Source organism: Petaurus breviceps, unplaced genomic scaffold (assembly GCF_028583685.1).
Source record: "Petaurus breviceps papuanus isolate PSGF00001 unplaced genomic scaffold, PetGlider_PUasm1.0 90603, whole genome shotgun sequence".
Classification (NCBI taxonomy): domain Eukaryota; kingdom Metazoa; phylum Chordata; class Mammalia; order Diprotodontia; family Petauridae; genus Petaurus; species Petaurus breviceps.
In genome coordinates this window covers 6,122,773-6,144,209 of record NW_027187284.1, presented here as the reverse complement: position 1 = coordinate 6,144,209, position 21,437 = coordinate 6,122,773, and the positions used below count along the sequence as shown (strand labels likewise).

The following is a 21,437-nucleotide window of genomic DNA, read 5'->3' as shown; positions in this document are numbered from 1 at the left end:
CTATCTATCTATCTATCTATCTATCTATCTATCTATCTATCTATCTAATCTATCATCTATCTATTGTCTATCTATGCTTATACACATATATAAAATATATATGTATATATGTGTATATATGTAGTGTGTATGTGTGTCTATTCACACACACACATAGAGTCTCTGGCATTTACTCTTTCTCTACCAAGACAATATTAAAAAAAATACTCTGGGCATTTGGTACTATGGAGAAAAATTATTTGAGCTTTAGCTGGCAGTTATAGCTTTTTGAAGACTATGGAACCATAATGAACATATTCTCCTCCTGCATATCTACTTCCCACTCCTGGACCCACCTAGTGTGAATCTTTCTCCTGTGACTCCTCTCTCCTAATCTCCCAGAAAGATTTCAGAAAGGCTCCTCCTACTTGCTCAGCATCTTATACTGAATTCTGGAGTTTGGAAAGGTTCTTTACTTCCATTTCTTGATTTTGTTTCTATTACCCAGCTTTTTTTGTGGCCAAGTCCTTCTTCAGGGTCAGGTCCAAACAAATTATCTTGGTAGCTGCTCCTAGTAAGCTCTGTAGGGAAGAAGAGATAAAGGGAAAAAGGATGAAATCATTGATTCCTCCAAGTGTAGTAGGTTCAAGGATAGATTAGCAGGGGTATAACTCACCTTTGTCACTCTCTGCTGTGATTTCTCCATTTTCCTGTTCACTGATACTCAGTTCCCTTTATGGAGATACATTCTGTCAGTTGAGTGAGCTAAGGATTCAGCTGAATGAGCGCTGCCATGATTATTGAATTTGAATGGGTGTAGAGGCTCTTTTTCTAGCCCCAGAAAAAAATCTGGGAGTAGCAGAGGATTGATAGTCTGGTTGAATTTTGGTATAATCTGAAAGATTGTCTGAGCATCCTCTCGGAGTTGGAGAAATGGCCCCCATTGGAGCCGATCACCCAGTGAAATGTGCTAGCCTCATACCCCACTGTCAGAGCACATGAAATTTAATTGTGTCAAGGCTTTGTAGTTCCTTTGATTTGTTTTTAACCACCTTTTCTATTAGAACTTATAAAAATTAACATTCAGATATGCTTGTGTTTCAGATTGGAGAATTTGTATACATTGTGGAAGGGACAAGTACTGTTCCTTTGCCTTCCAGATTCCTCCCAATAAATAATCCAAATATTTTGAATTACAACCACCCTCCTGATGAAGGTAGAGTAAATATAGTATAATATTTTATAAAGCTAGTGCTTGAGGACAAGATGAATGCACATCTTGTTACCATGTAACAACGTCATGTTAAATCATGCCCTTATCATATGGAGATTTTTGAGGGGATATAATTTGACCTACAATATGAGAATCTTATAATAATTGCTATTTTTGTAACAAGAACAGGAATTTAGATAGTAATTTGTTGCTTATTGAGGGTTTTTTACAAACTGAATTTAATCTTCACAATTCTGGTAAGTAGGCAAATTATTATTAATTTAATTTCAAAGCTAAATAAAGTGAGAAGAGTAAAGTGATATTCTCAAAATCATAGAGCTAGAGAGGAGCAGGATTTAATTCTGGGTTCAAATTCTACTAATTATGAGCCATGGTTATAATGCAATGAAATTGTATAAAGAAAACATTGCAAAGAGTGAATCTTCATAAAACTCAATAGATTTTATGTTCTTAAATTAAAAGCTCATTAAAATGAAGTTTTTGCAGAATAGGATAGAAATCAAGTATTGTATTAATTGTAGATGCATTAACTTAGGCACCATTTTATTTTTTTTCTAAAAATTTGAGGCTTTTATTGATAAACTATATAGAACTATGGCCCCAATCAGTTTTCCCCCAATTCTCCTGCCCCGAGATTTTTTCCAAGATTCAGATGAAAAGTAAAGCTTAGACTCCAGAATATTTGATTAACTAGGATTCCTTATTCCCTAAACACAGTGGATAACACAAAATTAGCTAGAATTTAACTTTTTTAAAAAATTGCTTGACTGGCACATATGCAAACCACTTTTCTAGCATAGTCACCCAATGGGTAGGCTCAAATATCTATTGTGAGACTATTAGAGTAGGTGGATGATTGCTTGCCATCTTTGACTTGGAATATTTTTGTTAATAAGATATTAAAATTAATTTTAAAGTAAATTATAATTTACATGAGCATTTTAAATATCTTTATCCTCTTTTCTTTTTCTCTGTACTTAACATGAGTACAATAGACACTATTGAATATTACATGACAGCTTAATGAAAAAGAACATTTTATTTAATGTTAGATTTTTTGTAATCTCAAATCAGTATAGAACAAATATTTTGTGTGAATATTTATTTGATAAAGGAACATTAAACTTTGCAATGATTTAAATGAAAAATGATAAAGTACAAAATAAGTTACATGTTATATGTGCCTATATTTACCTCTCACAATTAAGGAGACCAATGACATTTGGAGAGCAATGACTGTTTTTTGTTGTTGTTGTTGTTGTTGTTGTAATTTTAGATTTAGGCAAGGATGATCCAATTCTACATTTGAGATGTGATCTTAATAATATCCTGGAATTAGAACTGAAGGTGCCACTGGTTAATGAAGCCAGGGCAAAGGCCCTAGATTTTTCAGCGCATCAGCAGATGTCATCTCTTGAGTATGAACGAAGGAAAATCACAGGAACTCTCAACAGTAGTAGTGTACGAGCTGCAATTGCACTCTTAGGACTAACAAAACTTGAGGTAGGAGTTGAAGAAAATCCACCACAACTCTTTTTTTTTGTATGTAGCTAACTCTGACTTATTAATTATATATATATTTTAAGCAATCGGGGTTAAGTAACTTGCTCAAGATTACAAGGCTAGTTATTTCTGGGTGTGGTGCTAAGTATCTGAGCCCAGATTTGATCCACATGTCATCTTGACACAGGCTGGTGCTCTTACTCGCTGAGCCATCTGGCTGCTCCTAAGCAATTGGGGTTAAGTAACTTACTCAAGGTTACATGGCCATGTGTTTCTGGGTGGGTGCTAAGTGTCTGAGCCCGGATTCGATCCCCAGGTCATCCTGACACTGGAGTCGGTGCTCTTACTCGCTGTGCTACCTGGCCACTCCATTAATGATATTTTTTAAAAGTACTATTAAAAAACTACAAAAAATTATGTTTCCTTTTTCCCTAGAAAACATCCTCATTTGTCATTATATTTTTAAATAAGTTCAATTAAACTGATGAGAAAATTTGAGAAAATATAACTACATTTGCTATCTCTATAAATCGGTATTTGTAGATTTTATCATTATGATCTAAATTTAATTTAAAGCCATTTCTTTAGTATTTGATTCATTTTTTTTCTTCTACTAAAGTCCTCTTCAAATTATAGGCATGAATGATGACTACCTATCCCATGCTCTATTTTATATCTTTGATTACAACCTGCACACACCATGTAGATAATCTTAAATTCTTCAAAGCCTATGCCAATGGAATGTAAGGTCTGGATAGTTACTTAGTTGGGCAGGCATTGATTATGGGCTGAGTGATGGGTTTTATCAGTTGTATTATGACTCCCCCAGGTTATTTTGGAAAAATTCAGCAATAGAATGAACTATCTTTATTAAATTAACTTCTTAAATTATTTACGAAAGTAGGCTCTAGTTTGGTAGAGGGGCATCCACAGTGATGAAATCATAATTCCTTGAAGTATTGAAACATTTGATTTTTAATGCAATGGATATTGTTTATGTGTTTTACAACCTCTCCAAATTACAAAATTGATTAGTATAAATAAAAAGCATATTTCCAATAAAGTAATAAAGTTCCCTTAAAGGTAACTTGATTTATATCTCTTGTTTATCTTGTTTCAACTAAATTTAGAGCATCTAAATTTACAATGATGAATTTGAAAAACAAAAAAAAACAATATAGCAGTAGAACTAAGTAAAGGCTGAAAGTAAGGCTGAAAGATGCTGTGGCTCTCAGCATTATTATGGCTTCTGAATGTCTTTGGTTCTATGATAGAATCAGCTTACTGGTTTGGGGATTTGGTTTTCTGGTGTCTAAATAAATCCTTCAGTTCTATCCTCTATCTGGTGAATCTGGTTTATTTTGCAATCGAATGTCACGCGATACTTACAGTCACAATTTTTTATCCTGATTGTGGGCACTCTAAATATTGCATTGGTGCTATACACTTCTACCTTGTCCGGGTAATATTTGATCTGTGCCCTCCCTCCTGCTTCTCCCAAACCTCTTAAACAAGTTGCCTTTAACTTATTCCTTTAACTATCTCATTAGCTACTATCTCCCCTTTAAAATCTGTTGACTTTAGTCTTCATCACACTATTGGAATTTTAAAAAGCTCTTAAGGTCATTTCCAAATTGACAGTGAATTCTTAATTTTAATTCTTTACAAATTGGATTCTGACATCTAATCCAATTAGGTCATATATCTCCAGGCTCAATTCAGAGTCTATCAATGTTTAATGTGTTTGATAGGCTCAGTCCCTGTCCTTCATATGGACTCATCATGCAACAGATTCTTTGTTTTAAGAAAAAATATGAATGAAAGGTTTATTCTTATATGGGGGGTAAAGTTACTTGTTAAGTAATGCCTGACTTGAAAAATGAGAGATTATATTAAAGACAATGTAATATCAACAGTATATAAAAATTTATGAGAAGCAGTCAAAATGTGCTCACAGACTCATTTATATCTCTGAATGCTTATATTAAAGAGATAAAAAGGAATTAATCAGATGAATTTGCAATTAGCAAAATTAGAAAATGAATAAGTTAATACAAAAACAGTAAATTATGAAAATAGATCAATAAAATGAGAAAATAAAGTAACAATTGAAATGATAAAAAAATTACTAGGTTTTCAAAAAGTTCAGTACACATGATTAAAACAGTAAATCTAATTTTCAAAATGAGAGAGGAAAATCAAATTACCAAAATTAAAAATGTATGCAAACAACAAATCAAGATAAATAAATAAATAAATGATCAACAACTATTATCTATTACTATATGTCATCAAACCTGAACATCAGAAAGAAATGAGTGAATAATTACAAAAATATAAAATATCCAGACTGATAAAATAAGAAATAACCTATAGAAAACAATCTTAAAACTGAAAATTAAACAATTCCCTGATGAGTGTCTCCAAAGGAGTTACTGGGTTTAAAGAATTTACATTTCCTGATAGATGCAGAATACTCAAGGCTGGTTTCCTTGATTAGATTTTACTGAAGGATGTTCAGAAAGAGAAATCAGTAGGGCCCAGATAAAAGTTCTTTACCTGGGATCTCTAACCTTAAGTTTTGTTGTTATTATTATTTTTGGGGGTGTGGGGGTAACTGTACTTTAAAGGTTATTGATTTCCTTTGTACTCCTATGAATTTAAAAACATCATTCTGAGAAGGTTTCCATAGGCTTCTCCAGATTGCCAAGGGGTTCTGTGACATAAAAATGTGACCACTTAAGAAGTGACTATTTCATCTTAGAGTTCGTGAAATGAATCAGTGAAGAGCCCAGGCAAGCTCGACATAAATGTGAGCTTTTGGAAGAACAAATTTTAGAAGGTTCAGAGGAAGAATAAGATATATCCCATGGTCTAACACTGTACCTAAGAATTAATTCCAGGAGAGAAGGGAAGTTCTAAAGATTGTGTGCCCTATGGCCTGGAGTTCCCTAAGACTCTGAACTCATATGCACAAGTCCTGACTTTAGGCAATGAACTAAAAATGCAGTATTCTTTTTATTGTGTTGTTCTGCCTGGAGCATATTCCTGGATAGTCTCCAGATATATTTTATGTTGAGATTTCTATAAGTGTATGTAAAAAAAGTGTGCCCAACTGCCATGGAAGCACTCAGGATAGCTATTGCATATGGGACAACTACTACTTAACCCCAAAGAGGATGCAATATGAGCAAACTCTAGTACACCAGGATTATGACTATCTTATTCTTAGAAACTCTGCCTTTCTTCATGCAACTCCAAATCTCAATAGCTTTTTTGGTTGCCATGCCATATGGCTGACTCCTTAAGTTTTCAGAACACTAACAAGTGGAACTTTAAAAAAATGTTGTCTAACCATGCACGTGTTTCCCATGCATGGTCCATGGTTGTTTATGTTTCCTATATGTGTTGTCTCATGTATGCTCCCTAGGCACATAAGTTATCTGCATGTTTGTCATTCTCACTAGTGGTATGGTCACCTATGGGAAAGTATACCCATGCCTGAATAAATGTTTCATTTCCATATTTGTGAACTTAGAAATTCCTTTATCTTGTCCATTCCATCTTTGCTATGTGTTTCGAACACTAATTCTGTTCTTTGCCTCACTACATCTTACAATACTTTCCCCAACCGTCACTTCTGTACTTGTTTCACTTTACACTATCCCAACCACTTTTTGAACATTTGCAATATGCACTATATTCTTCTTCTGAATTCCTTGTTCTTTCCCTGATCATATCCTGCAAAACATCAACCCTAGATGACTCCCACTTTTACCTTTGTGCTGCTGAACAAAACTAGAGGAAGTCACAACACTATATTGGACCCCCTACAAATCCATTTATATAATCTCAAAGGGGCCCTTACTGCAATAAGGCAATTCCTTCTTAATTGATTACTCCAGTCACCAAGATATTCTTCCATGCTTCTTCTTTTCTCCCAAAACACTTCCTCCCTTTACCCTCTTACCTAAGGACCTCACCTTATATTTCACTGAAATTTAAATATTTTTGCCAAGAGATTCTCATTCTTCCTCATTTCACATATTTTTAACCTCATCACTACTGTTTTCTCATTGTCCCCAGTCTTGGATGAAGAGGTAGACCTTTTTTTCTAAGACCAACCTGACTACACACACCTTTGATCTTATCACTTCTCCACTCCTCAAACAGATTGCTTCCAATTATCATCTTGTGATAATAATGGCAATTAAAGTTTCCCCTGTATTGGCTTGGTTTTCAAATTGATTGTGTTAAAACCCAGAGTTTGTTGATCCCACCTGTGGGATGGACTTGTTGATGTGAAAAGAAAGTCCTGAACTGGGAGGAGCTGGTGACGTAGATTTGGAGAGTCAAGAGAGAGGCGGAAGATCTTTTTGGAAGCAGCACCTCGTGGAGAGAGAGAGACTAAGAATTGCTGGTGGCCGCTTTGAATTGCCCTGGACTTTTGAGACCTGCCCCCTGAGCTGCCAAGGACTGAGGAGACATGGCTGTTTTGCTGGTACTTTGTCTGTTTTGATGTTGTTTTGCCAGATTTGTCCACTGGTGAAAGACAGTCCTTTTGTTGAAGAAGTCCTGGAACCTGGCTGTTCGCTAGGAAGCCCTGAGACTGTCCTGCAGACAGAGAGTGAATACTGTCCACTGGTGAGGTACAGTGCTGTTGTTGCAGGGGTCTGGAGACTGTCCTGCAGATAGAATGAATACTGTCCACTGGTGAAGGACAGTGCTGTTTTTGCAGGGGTCTGGGAGCCTTTCTGTTGGTTCAGAAGCCCTGAAGAAGGATTTTCTTGTTGTATGTTTACAGAAGTCCTGGGAGAGGGCTTTGCTAATGTGTTCAGGGGTTCTAGGACAGTTCTACAGACAGAGGATGAATTAATGAAGGGACTGGCAATGTATCTTATGGCCTTGCTAAGCCTTGTCTCCCCAGGAACTAAGATTGCTGAGAACTTGCCTCGTGTCAAGATGAAGAAAAGACCTCCATTTGGGTATTAAGTGCTGTGTTTAAACTTGATGTAACTCTGGGGTAGATTCAATTGTGATCCAGGGGTGGGGAACTTTTGACCTTATGTTTGGAAACTAATCTCCATTTGAGAAGAGGGGCTTTGTGGTGGACTTAATTAAGGTATAGCCTAGGGGTGGAGAAGTATTTAGAACAGAGACTTTGTAATTGATTGAATGATTGGAAGGTCCTGGGGTGGGGTAGTACTTGGAGATTATTTAATCACACTTAGTAAATGCTGTATTTTGAATGATGTCATGTTTTGATCTTCTCTGTTCTTGGTTTGTCACTGAATAAAATAGAGAGCACCTATGCTGGTATTTTGAACCTGGGAAGTTGCCTTCTTTTGGCATTACATTACACATCTCTACCTTCTCTTTAATATTCAGTCTCTAACTACTGGTTCCTTCCCTACTGCCTATAAGTATAGCCATATCTACCTTAATCTTAAAAAGTTGTGACTTGATTCTACCTTCCTATATACCTACCTTCCCATCCAGCTATTTCCTTCCTACTCTCAGTTGAATTTTTTAACAAAGCTTTCTATATTTGGTGCCTTGCATTTCTCTCCTCTTACTCTCTTCAAAATCCTTTGCAATCTTGATTCTGACCTCATCATTCAACTGAAACTGCTCTTTCCAAAATTAGTAATGTTTTCTTAATGGAAAAGTCTAGTAGCCTTTTCTCAGTTCTCAACTTTCTTGAAATATCTACAGTATTTGAAATTGTTATCTTGCATAATCTCTCCTCTCTGTTTTTTGTCGTTGTATTCTCTTTGTTCTCTTATTAAATGGCTGACCATTCCTCAGAGCCCTTTGCCAGATCTTCATCCTTATTTCACCCACTAAGTATGAGAGCCCCATAACCCTCTGTCCTAGACTTTCTTGTATTTTCTTTATAGCTTGGTAAATTAGTATCATTAAGATTAGTAATTCATTTGGTAAATCTCAAAAGTTCTTATGAGTTAAATTGTCATCCCTCTACAGATGATTCCCTTTATCTATATTTCTAGGTATAGTTTTTCTCCTGAGCTCTAATCCTGGATCACCAACTGTATATGGAACATTTTGAACTGATATTTCAGATACATCCAATAAAGTATTGTATTTAGTCAACCAAAAATTTCTAAAAATAGAACCCATTTTCTTTTATCTTCAAACTAATCCCTCTTATAAAATTCCATGTTATTAGTGGTCTTGTTCTTCTTCTTTTTCCCCCTTGCCATACGTGGTCCTTCTTTCCACCTGAGGTTTCATACACTTATAAGTGGGTATTCTACCTAAGGGAGCATAACTTTTGATCACTTATATTTTGTGATATATCCTGTGGTTTGGAGACTAGATTTTTATATTTCCTATTTGTTTTGTTGTTATTATTATTTTTCTCTAAAAGCTGAGAAAATTGTAGTGTGAATGCTGTATTCACAGCACCAATGTCTACTGTAAATATACCAAAAATAGTTCTCAATCTCAAAATATAACAGACTCTCCATATATAAGGCAGAAGCAAAACATTTATTCAGACACCAAAAATCCAAATCTCAATACCAGGAAACCAAATCCATTATAGCAATATAGAAGTTAATATACCACAGTGAAGCAGAGAGCCACTTTAGGCTTTTATTTAATGACCCCAGCCCAAGTCTGTTGCTCATTGTTTGTGTTTTGATGGTTTAGAGTGAGCACAAATAGCAATTATTTTTTGTTCTGACCAGAAACTCTGAGGTTCTTCTTCATCCCGATTGATATTTTTGTGATGGTAAATTAGTTCATCTTTTGTCTGAATTTTAATTTAGACCTTATTCATTGACTAGGCTTTGCCTCAGATGAACTGAGACCTGGGAAAGACCTTAATTTAAACAGGCCAAAGTCACCTAGTGCATCCAGTAGTCTTTACTCTTGTCTTGCCATTGGACTCCAAGTAACTTGGGAGAAGAGAGTAAGACTCATGACTTTGAACAGTTCTGCCTCACTTTAAACCAATTCACTTGCAAGTCAAGACATTGCCCTGACGATGCCATTGGTCTGTTTCTAGAATGAAGGATAAACATATAAGGATAAAAACAGCAACAGCATCAACAATAGCAATTGCCATAAAAAGCACCACTATCTTTCTAGTCACCTATACTCACAACCTCAGTGTCAACCTAAATTCCTTACTCTAAGTCACCCTACATATCTAATCAGTTGCCAAATCTTATTCTTCCGATATTAGCTTTATTTTTCATATACATCCCTTTCTCTCCCTCATGTAGTTACTACCCTAGTCCAGACCCTCATCACATCTAGCCCAGATAACTGCAAGTCCTCTCTTTGGTCTTTTTCCAAGGCTCTCCCCACTCTAATCTATATTCTACATAGTTATCAAAGTGATTTTTAAAATACAGAAATCTGAAAATGTTATTTCCTGTTCAGCAAACTCCAGTGGCTTCCTATTACCCTCTGGATCAAATATAAGTCCTTTATTTGGCATTTAATACTCTTCAAAACCTGGTCCCTTTTCTACTTTCTAGTCTTCTTACATTCTATTTCTTTCCATAAATTCATTGGTCCAATCAAACTGAACAATTTCTCTTACAAGGCTCTCCATTTCCCATCTCCATGCCTTTGCATAGGCAATTCCTCATTCCCAGACTGCTCTCCTTAACTCCATGCCTTGAAGTTGTTGACTTCAAGGAAGGAAGGAAGGAAAAAAGTATTATAAAGTCCATACTGTTTGCTTTACAAATATTATCTCGTTTGATCCTTACAATAACCTTGGTAGGTAGGTGCTATTATTTTATTTATTTTATAGATGAGGAAACTGAGACAAATTAGTCTATATCTATCAAAAATGGATTTCTATTTAGTTATAGTCTCCCTTATTAGAATGCAAACACCTTCAGACCAAGATTTTTTTTCATTCTCTTTTTCTTTTTTCTTTCTTTCTCTTTTTTCTCTTTTTCTTATAGCTTAGCTCATTGTCTGGCTTAGTACAGTGCTTACTGAATGACTGACTACATAGTTTGAATCTTTTCCTGTTGCTCTCTTTGTTATGCTATTTTATTAGAAGTATTTTGTTTGATCTAATATGCCTTCTCATAGCTGGTGCAATAACATATATTGGAAAGGGCCTTATGAGTAATGATTTTTCAGTAGATGCTTACTCTGACATTCTTTGAAACATGGTATATCTTCAAATAAATGATTACATAAGGTTGGAAAGGTAGTTTGAGTTCAGAACATTAAGAAATTTAAAAGTCCAGTAAAGGAGTTTATATTAAATCCTAAAGGCAATAGGAAGCCATTGCATTTTATTAAATATGACAGTGACAGGTTCAGAATTATTACCTTTTAGTATCCATGTGAGTAAGGGAAGGGAACAGATTCAAGAAATGATGTGAAGGTAAAAACGATAAGATTTAAAAATTGATTGGACATTTGGGGAGAGAGATAGACAGACAGAGAGACAGAGAAAGTCAGACAGACAGACAGACAGATAGACAGAGACAGAGAGAACCAATGTTTTGAACTGTTTGACTAGAAGGATGGTGGTTGTCTTTGACAAAAGTAGAGTAGGAAGAATGAGTATGGATTATGAAGGAAATCAAGTAAATTCTGCATTAGATGTTATGAAGTCAATATTGAACACGTAGAAGTTAGAGATCATCCAGTAAATGGCAAACCAAGAGAGTAAAGTACCTTTAGTGCATTTCTTAGATATATCAGTTGAAAGTTCTAGGTATAGGATGTTTACTTTGGAAAACTCTTGAGGGAAAGTAGGGGAGATGAGAGACATGCTAACTTTCTCCAAATTTTTGAAGTGTTGTTGTTGGAAGAGAAATTGGCTTTGTTCCATCTGAACCCTGAAGACAGAATGAGGAAGAATGGGTAGGAGTGGTTAAAAGGCAAATTTAGGCTTAATATCCTGAATTAAAAAAAAAATAATTGGAGCACTCCAAAAATGACATTGGATGCATTGGGATATAGTAGACTCCCCCCATTGAAGTTATTCAATTAAAGACTGGATGGGTAGTCATCTATCTCTTAACTATAGTTTGTCTGAGATGATCAATGAATTCCTTTTCACCCTGGAGATTCTATGACTCAAAGTTATATATTAGTGTACTTAAAAAAGCAAAAAGAAACAATCAAATGATTATTATTCTGTTAAATAACTATTTAATAAATTTTTATTATGTTCAGTGGCTACTTAATAGAGTTTCACTAAAACAACAAATAAAATAAAATCATAAAATCTCTATATTTTGTTAGCAAAAACTGAAAAAATATAAAAATAATGATATTGATATAATCACGACATGATTATAATCTCAAAAAAAGGAATTATGTTCTTGATAATTAGTCTCTTGATATATTATTCTTAGCTCAAAACAAAAACCAGGAGATTTAAATTCCCCTAGAAGTGACTAAAATAATTTTAATAAAAAATAAGTAATTGAAAAGCATACAATGTACATGACTAGATTAAGACAATACTTTAAAGTATATTACCCTCAGTATTATAACAGTAATAAAAGCTGACTGATATAACATTTAAGTTTTATAAATTGCTTTGCATACATATCTCTTTTCATCCATATAATAATCCTGTGTGACAGATGTTATCATGAATATTTTGTAACTGAAAAAACAGGCTAAGAGATGTTAAATGACTCACCCAGAATCACATAATGAATGTGTCCCTGAGGCAAGATTGGCATATATTACATAAAAGTGCTCAAATTCTATGCATAGGTTCAAATATCACTTCAGAAACTAGCTCTGCTGTCCTTGTGAAGTTATTTAACATTGCTCAGTTTCAGTGTCCTCATTTGCTAAATGGGAATTTATAAGGAAATAATGTAGCGTTACGTGATGGAGAGAAAGCTGGCATCAGTGGTTCAAGTCCCACTTTGCATATACACTGGCTATGTGACTGGAAATCATAAATTATTTTGCAGATACCTGTCTGTATCAGCAGTAGAAATATCCTCATCTGGAGTTCCCTAAACCAATTAAATTATTCCAACTATTCCCTCTCCTCAAAATACTTATAGTGCTTAGATTGATGTGAGGATCCAATAAGATAATATATGTAAAGCATTTTGCAAACCTGAAATGACCTACAAGGTTTCCAAAAGTCTTGGTGCAGTAATAAGCTTTAATATTAGCTTAAATTTGCTCTAATATTTTTGGGACATGCTATAATGATGATGATGATGATAATGATGATGATAACTCTTAAAAATTAATACAAGAAAAGTAATAATTTGTGGTGATAGCCAGTGTACTTGGCTTTGTTGAGGAAAAACAGTAAAGATGCTAATATGATCCAAATTAATTTATAATTTAAATAAATATTAATATATTTATTGAACATAAATTAATTGTGACAATATGCTACAGCCCACTTATGTCCATCATTGCTTTTGAGTTAACTATAGTTTTGAAGCTTGTAGGCTATCCTGTTTAATGATTTGTAGTTATAAGCATCATTGGAACAATGCTGGTATTAATAATGTGAGCTTCATGTTAGGGAATAGATGGGATCTTTGAGAATACTGCGCAATTTCCTAAGTGCTCTCCAGCCTTCTTCCTTCCCAGTTAAGTTCTAATACAACTTATTGTCCATCTTTTATCCGAAAGAGATATACTAATAGAGTAACTCCAGGAAATATAAAAATAAATATTAATTTAAAAAATGATTTTCCACAACAAAAAGAAATGAACAACACAAATAGGAAGAGGGAAGATTGGCAATAATTGAATAGCCTGAGAGAAAAATTTTAGCAATAGACATCTGATTCAAATCTGATGTCCTATATCTGGGACACAAACATATGAATAAATTCATTCCTCAGTTGATGTTGAGGAATGAAATAATTATCAAGACGCAGTTTTCAAGTGAAGAAATACAGATTATTGATAGCCACTTTAAGTTTACTTAAATCCTCTAAAAATAAGAGAAATCAAAATTAAAACAACTCCAAGATACCACATATTATTCATTAAATTGAAAAAATATTTTAAAAATGAATGGAGATAAGAGTAAGGAGAACCAGGTACACCATTATACTATTAATATAAAAAATACAAGAGTCCAAAAATCATTTTTGAAAAATAAGATAAATCTGTATATCTTTTGATTCACTGATCCCATTACTAGGATTTTAGCCTAAAGATTTTATTCACAGGTTACAAAAAAGAGACTTAAACATCGATAAATATTGCTAATATTATTTGTAAAAACTAACCAAGAAAAACCCTGGAAATAAACTATTTATCCAATTATTAGGAAATGGCTGAACAAATTTGTGGTGTATGGTGGTGTATGCATTGAATATGTTATTGTAGCATAAAAATCAATACTATGAATTCAAAGAAATATGCCAAGATCTATGTTAAGTAATAAAACATGAAAAAGCAGCTTCAGAACATTATATATAATGACTACAACTTTTTTAAAAAGCAAAAACTATTTATATAGTTATGAAAAAAGTTCAGAAGGTCACATGAAAGCAAACGTTATTCTTGTTATTGTTGTTTTTAAATCAATTTTTAATTTATTAATTTGTTTCCTTTTAGTTTACAGGATTCAATTCCACAATTCCTTGAATTTCACATTTTGTCCCCCTCCTTCCCCTACCCCCCACCCCTGGGGCGTCTTATAATCAAGTATAGGATCTGTAAATACTTTCACATTATACAATGGTCAGGTTATAAGGATGGATTATACCAGCAGGAATGAAAAATGGTAAAGAGGACATAAAATCAAATAAGAGAATGAAAAAGATCGGGTATTTTGCTTCCACCTGGATATAAATTTAGTTCTTTCTAGTTCTTTCTCTGGATGCACGTTTTTCTCTACATCATGCGTCTTTTGGGATTGACTTATATCCCTGCATTGTTGAGAAGGGTCCAGTCTATCAAAGTTGGTCATCACACATACGTTGTGTCTGTAATTGTGTACAAATTCCTCCTGGTTCAACTCTTCTCACTCAGCATCAGTTCTTTTAAGCCTCTCCAGGTAAATATGAAGACCGCCTGCTCCCCGTTTCTTATAGCGCAATAATATTCCATAACATGCATATACCACAACTTGTTCAGCCATTCCCCAATTGATGGACACCCCTTTAATTTCCAATTCTTTGCCACAACAAAAAGAGCTGCTATAAACATTTTTGTACATATGGGTCTTTCTCCCATTTCTATGATCTGTTTGGGATATAACCCTAGGAGTGGTATTGCTGGATCAAAGGGTATGAAAGTATTTATAGCCCTTTGGGCATAGTTCCAGATTGCTTTCCAGAAAGGCTGGATCAGTTCACAACTCCACCAACAATGCATTAGTGTTCCCGTTTGCCCACATCCTCTCCAGCATTTGTCATTTTCCTGTTTTGACATCTTAGCCAATCTAACTGGTGAGATGTGGTACCTCAGAGTTGTTTTGATTTGCATTTCTCTAATCAATAGTGAATTAGAGCATTTCTTCATGTGCTTATAGATAGATTTAATTTCTTTCTCTGAAAACTGCCTGTTCATATCCTTTGACCATTTATCAATTGGGGAATGACTTGTATTCTTATAAATTTGACTCAGTTCTCTGTATATTTTAGAGATGAGTCCTTTGTCAGAGACATAGGTTGTAAAGATTCTTTCCCAATTTCCCACCTCCCTCCTAATCTTGGTTACATTGGATTTATTTGTACAGAAACTTTTCAATTTTATGTAGTCAAAATTATCCATTTTACATTTTATAATGTTCTCTAATTCCTGTTTTGTCATAAAGTCATTCCCTCTCCACAAGTCTGATAGGTAAACTATTCCTTGTTTTAGCGGACTGCTTACAGTATCAACCTTTATACCTAGATCATGAACCCATTTAGACTTGATTTTGGTATATGATGTTAGATAATGGTCTATGTCCAGTTTCTGCCATACTATATTCCAGTTTTCCCAGCAGTTTTTGTCAAATAGTGAGTTCTTATCCCAAAAACCACGGTCAGGGGGTTTATCAAACAATACATTACTGTAGTCGTTGAATTCTGAATCTCGTGTGCCTAATCTATTCCATTGATCCACTCCTCTATTCCTAAGCCAGTACCAAGTAGTTTTGACAACTGATGCTTTATAGTACAGATTGAAATCTGGTAAAGCTAGTCCACATTCCCTAGCATTTTTTTTTCCATTAATTCCCTTGATATTCTGGACCGTTTATTCTTCCAGATGAATTTTGTTACTATTTTTTCTAACTCTATAAAGTAGTTTTTTGGTAAATTAATTGGTATGGCACTAAATATATAATTTAATTTAGGTAAAATTGTCATTTTTATTATATTAGCTCAACCCAGCCATGAGCAATTGATATTTTTCCAATTAGTTAGATCTGACTTTATTTGTGTGAAAAGTGTTTTGTAGTTATGATCATACAGGTCCTGGGTTTGTTTTGGCAGGTAGATTCCCAAATATTTTATAATGTCTACAGTAACTTTAAATGGGATTTCTCTTTCTTCTTCTTGCTGTTGAGTTTCATTGGAAATATATAGGAATGCTGAGGATTTATGTGGATTTATTTTATATCCTGCAACTTTGCCTAATTTATTTATTGTCTCAAGCAGTTTTTTACTTGATTCTCTAGGATTCTCTAAGTATATCATCATATCATCTGCAAAGAGTGATAGCTTGGTCTCTTCTTTGCCTATCTTGATTCCTTTGATTTCTTTTTCTTCTCTAATTGCTACTGCTAACATTTCTAGTACCAGATTGAATAAGAGGGGTGATAGTGGACACCCTTGTTTCACCCCTGATCTTATGGGAAATGCTTCCAGCTTCTCCCCATTGCATATAATACTTGCTGATGGCTTTAAATAGATGCTACCTATTATTTTAAGGAAGGCTCCATTTATTCCTATACTTTCTAATGTTTTTAATAGGAATGGATGTTGTATTTTGTCAAAAGCCTTTTCTGCATCTATTGAGATGATCATGTGGTTTCTGCTAGTTTTATTGTTGATATGATCAATTATACTGATGGTTTTCCTAATATTAAACCATCCTTGTATTCCTGGAATAAATCCTACCTGATCAAAGTGTATTATTCTTGAGATAAGTTGCTGTAGTCTTTTGGCTAGTATTTTATTTAGAATTTTTGCGTCTATATTCATGAGGGAGATTGGTCTATAATTTTCTTTCTCTGTTTTATCTCTTCCTGATTTTGGTATCAGTACCATATTTGTGTCATAAAAAGAATTTGGTAGGACTCCTTCTTCACTAATTTTCCCAAATAATTTGTAGAGTATTGGAATCAATTGTTCTTTAAATATTTGATAGAATTCAGTAGTGAATCCATCTGACCCTGGAGATTTTTTCCTAGCGAGGTGACTGATGGCTTGTTCAATTTCTTTTTCTGAGATGGGATTATTTAAGTAATTTACTTCCTCTTCAGTTAATCTGGGCAACTTGTATGTTTGTAAATATTCATCCATTTCCCTAAGATTGTCAAATTTATGTGCATACAATTGGGAAAAATAATTCCTAATTATTGTTTTGATTTCCTCTTCATTGGAGGTAGATTTACCCTTTTCATTTTTGATACTCATAATTTGGTTTTCTTCTTTCTTTTTTTTATCATATTGACTAAGGGTCTATCACTTTTGTTGGTTTTTTCATAAAACCAACTCTTGGTTTTATTTATTAGTTCAATAGTTTTCTTAATTTTGATTTTATTAATCTCTCCATTAGTCATCAATATTTCTAGTTTAGTATTTAATTGGGGATTTTGAATTTGTTCTTTTTCTAGGTTTTTTAATTGCATGCCCAATTCATTGAGCTCCCTTTTCTCTAATTTAATCACGTATGCACTCAGGGATATAAAACTTCCCCTAAGAACTGCCTTTAATGCATCCCACAGATTTTGGTATGCTGTGTCAGTATTATCATTCTCTTGAATGAAATTACTGATTGTTTCTATAATTTCTTGTCTGACCCACTCATTCTTTAGGATCAAATTGTTTAATTTCCAGTTAGTTTTTAGTCTGTCTTTCCCTGGCCCTTTATTGTATATAATTTTTATTGCATCATGATCTGAGAATGATGCGTTTAATATTTCTGCCTTACTGCATAGAATTGTGAGGTTTTTATGTCCTAGAACATGGTCAATTTTTGAATATGTGCCATGAACTGCTGAGAAGAAAGTATATTCCTTTTTATCCCCATTCAGTTTTCTCCAGAGATCTATCATACCTATCCTCTCTAAAATCCTGTTCACCTCCTTAACTTCTTTCTTGTTTATTTTGAGGTTGGATTTATCAAGTTCAGATAGGGGGAGATTAAGGTCTCCCACTAGTATAGTTTTGCTATCTATTTCTTCCTCTAATTCCTTTACCTTCACCTCTAGGAATTTGGATGCTACACCACTTGGTGCATATATGTTAAGTAGTGATATTGCTTCATTCTCGATGGTGCCTTTTAACAGGATATAGTTTCCTTCCTTATCTCTTTTAATTAGGTCAATTTTTACATTTGCTTTATCTGAGATAAGGATTGCTACCCCTGCTTTTTTTACTTTAGCTGAGGCATGATATATTTTACTCCAACCTTTTACCTTTACCTTGTGTGTATCCCTCTGTTTCAAATGTGTTTCTTGTAAACAGCATATTGTAGGATTATGATTTCTAATCCATTCTGCTATCCATCTCCGTTTTACAGGAGAGTTCATTCCATTCACATTTACAGTTATGATTGTTATCTGTTTCTTTCCCCTCATCCTATTCCTGCCCCTGTTAATGTTCGTATTTTCCCTCCCTTCTCCCTTCCCCCCCTTAATAGTTTTCCTTTTGACCACCGCCTCCCTCAGTGTTCCCTTTTTGGCCCCCCTCCCTTTTCATCCCCTTTTCCCCTTACTACTTCCCTCCCTACAAATCACTCCCACCCCCCTTTTGTAAACCTTTCCCCCTCCTACTGCCTGTAGGATATTGTTATACTTAATGAGGTATGCTCTTTTTTCTTCGCATCAAGAATGACAGGAACAGATCTCATGTGAAGCTCCTCTCCCTCCCCTCTTTCCCTCTAAAATGATGTGTGTTCTCCTTGTTTACCTTTCTAAGTCACTGTTGCTTCTCGTAATTGGAGGTTGAATTTTCCATTGAGTTCTGGCTTTTTTATCAAGAAGGTCTGGAACTCTGTTATATCATTGAATGACCATCTCTTTGCCTGGAAGAATATGCTCAGTCTCGCTGGGTATGTGATCCTTGGTTGTAATCCGAGCTGTTTTGCCTTCCTGAAAATTGTATTCCACTGCCTCCGATCTTTCAGTGTGGAGGCTGACAAATCCTGTGCAATCCTCACTGTGGACCCTCTATATTTGAATTGTTTCTTTCTGGCCGCTTGAAGTATTTTCTCTTTTATCTGGTAGTTCTGGAGTTTGGCCACAACATTTCGAGGATTTTTCAGTTTGGGATCTCTTACAGCAGGTGTCCGGTGGATTCTGTCGATTTCTATTTTCCCCTCAGGTTCTAGTATCTCAGGGCAGTTTTCCTTAAGGAGCTCTTGGAGAATGTTGTCCAGGCTCATTTTTTCATCATAATTTTCTGGTAGGCCTATGATTCTCAGATTATCTCTCCTGGATCTGTTTTCCACGTCAGTTATTTTTTTCTTTGAGGTATTTTACCTCTTTTTCTAATTTTTCATTTTTGTTGTTTTGCTTGGCTAATTCTTGGTTCCTCATAGAGTTATTTGTTTCCATTTGTTTAATTCTGGTTTTTAGCAAATCATTTTCCTTGGTTAATTTTTGAAGCTCCTTTTCCATATCATACACTTTTCTTTTTAGGGAGATGTTTTCCTCATTATAATGTTTTTCAAATTCTGCTATTTTCGTTTTGAGAGAATTATTCATTTTGTCTTCTATCTCTCTCATTTTGCTTTCAAAGTTCCTTTTGATCTCATCTAGGAGAGCCTTCTGTGCTTGGGATCCATTCCCTGTTGAAGTCTCAGCTGTGGGTGTGGAGTCCACAGTGTCTCCCTCTGAGGTTGGTTCCTCCCTCTGAGGATAGTAGCTCTAGAGTCTTTGTTTTTGTAGTCTGCTTTCTACCCATTTTGAGGCAGTGTCCTAGCCACGCCCTTCCTCTAGGATCCCAAGCCTTTATTGTAGAGGGTTTTGCCCTGGGGCAAGAGTTACTATATTTTCAGGGTCAGAGGGGGGGTTTGGAGCAAGTGGGGTTCACTCTTCCATCCTTGTCTTTGGAGGTCCTGAATGGGGCTTTAAAAAAAAAAAAACATTTCTGGGCTATGAAGTGGTAGCCCCAGGAGTGTTTGCTGTTCAGTATAGGGGCCTCTGTATTTGCTTCTTACCTTGCTCTTTCCAGTCCCAGCCCTTTGGTGATCGGCCTGGTAGTGGACCTTGTGGTTGGTGGGAAGACTTGCCCTCTGAGTTGATCAAGCCCCTTCCAGGCCTGCGCCCTCCGCGCTGCCGCCGCTGCCGCACCTTCCCGCACAGGCCACCGTGTCGTCGCCCGCTATTATTCCTTATTAGAACTTGTCCTTCGCATCTATGTATTGATAAATCTGGAAACGGCCACAGCTGCTGCTGATCTGGAGTCCCTCTGGCTGGTGGCTGGTCAGGCCCGCCCTGGGGCTAAAGACTCAGAGTGGTGCTGGGCTAGGCTAGGCTCCCAGAGCATTGCGCTGGCCGATTCCTGCCAGCCTGCTGGGCTGTTCTCAGCGGGAGGTTAGCTTCTCTGTGTCATTTTGTGGGTTCTGCAGCTCCAAAGTTTGTTTAGAGTCCCCTTTTTACATGGATTGGGGAGGGTGGAAGCAGGAGCCCAGGGAGGGTTGTGCTTCTACTCTGCCATGTTGGCTCCGCCCCCCTGTTTTTGTTATTGTTAAAGTTGATAGACATTTTAAAATAGGAGTTAATGGTTTATGTATCATTTTGTTGTGTTTTAAAATAGTTTTGATGGTTGCTATATTTACAATATACTAAGAATAGAGGTGTCTGTGTGGGGAGGCTAGGTACAGTAAATAGAGCACCAGCCCTGAAGTCAGGAGGACCCCAGTTCAAATCCAGCTTCAGACACTTAACACTTATTAGCCATGTGACCTTGGGCAAGTTGCTTAACCCCAATTGCCCTGCCCTACACACTGGGAGAAAAAACAAAACAAAAAAACCCAACAAGAATAGAGGTGTGTGTATGAAAGTTCAGCGAATCTGTAACTTTTGGTGAGAAAGGAGTAAATTGCCAGCTTTTACTAGAGAAATTGATTTGTTTTTCTAACGTCTATGTCATTTAAAATCTTGTTTAACAATGTACTTAACTTGTTAGTCTAAGTCACAAAAAAATAGCCTTGCATTGAAGAGTCTATTTCCCTGTCAAATTACATATCATTTTGTCTTTTTCATAATGAACTTTAGAAAAGTCATACAACCATCTCTGCTTGAAATGTGGGTATAATCGCATGTGTTAATGAATTCCTTAGAATAAAATAATTTCTGACAATAAAGATATGAAACAAAATTTAAATCATTCTTTAACCCCCATATCTTTAGATAGGGCATTTTTTGTTATACTTTAGCTAGAATATTTGAAAGACCTACTTGAAAACATAGGAGGGTTATTACATTTAAAGATATCACAAAACTGGAAGGAGTAGCTAATATTTTTTGACAGAATCAAGATTCAATATAATATAAGCAGATTGAAATAATGAACTAAAAATAATACTTTAAAAAATGCTTTAGAGATAT

The 21,437-nt window shown here is 35.2% G+C and overlaps 1 protein-coding gene across 1 annotated transcript in view; it reads left to right on the top strand.

The window, feature by feature from the left end:
- CFAP47 (cilia and flagella associated protein 47) overlaps positions 1 to 21,437 on the top strand; it is a 963,244-nt gene that overhangs the window by 427,702 nt on the left and 514,105 nt on the right. Inside the window, exons 45-46 of the mRNA XM_069063838.1 lie at positions 1,084 to 1,195; positions 2,490 to 2,716. Coding sequence (XP_068919939.1) covers positions 1,084 to 1,195; positions 2,490 to 2,716 — 339 coding nt within the window. The remainder of the gene's footprint in view (positions 1 to 1,083; positions 1,196 to 2,489; positions 2,717 to 21,437) is intronic.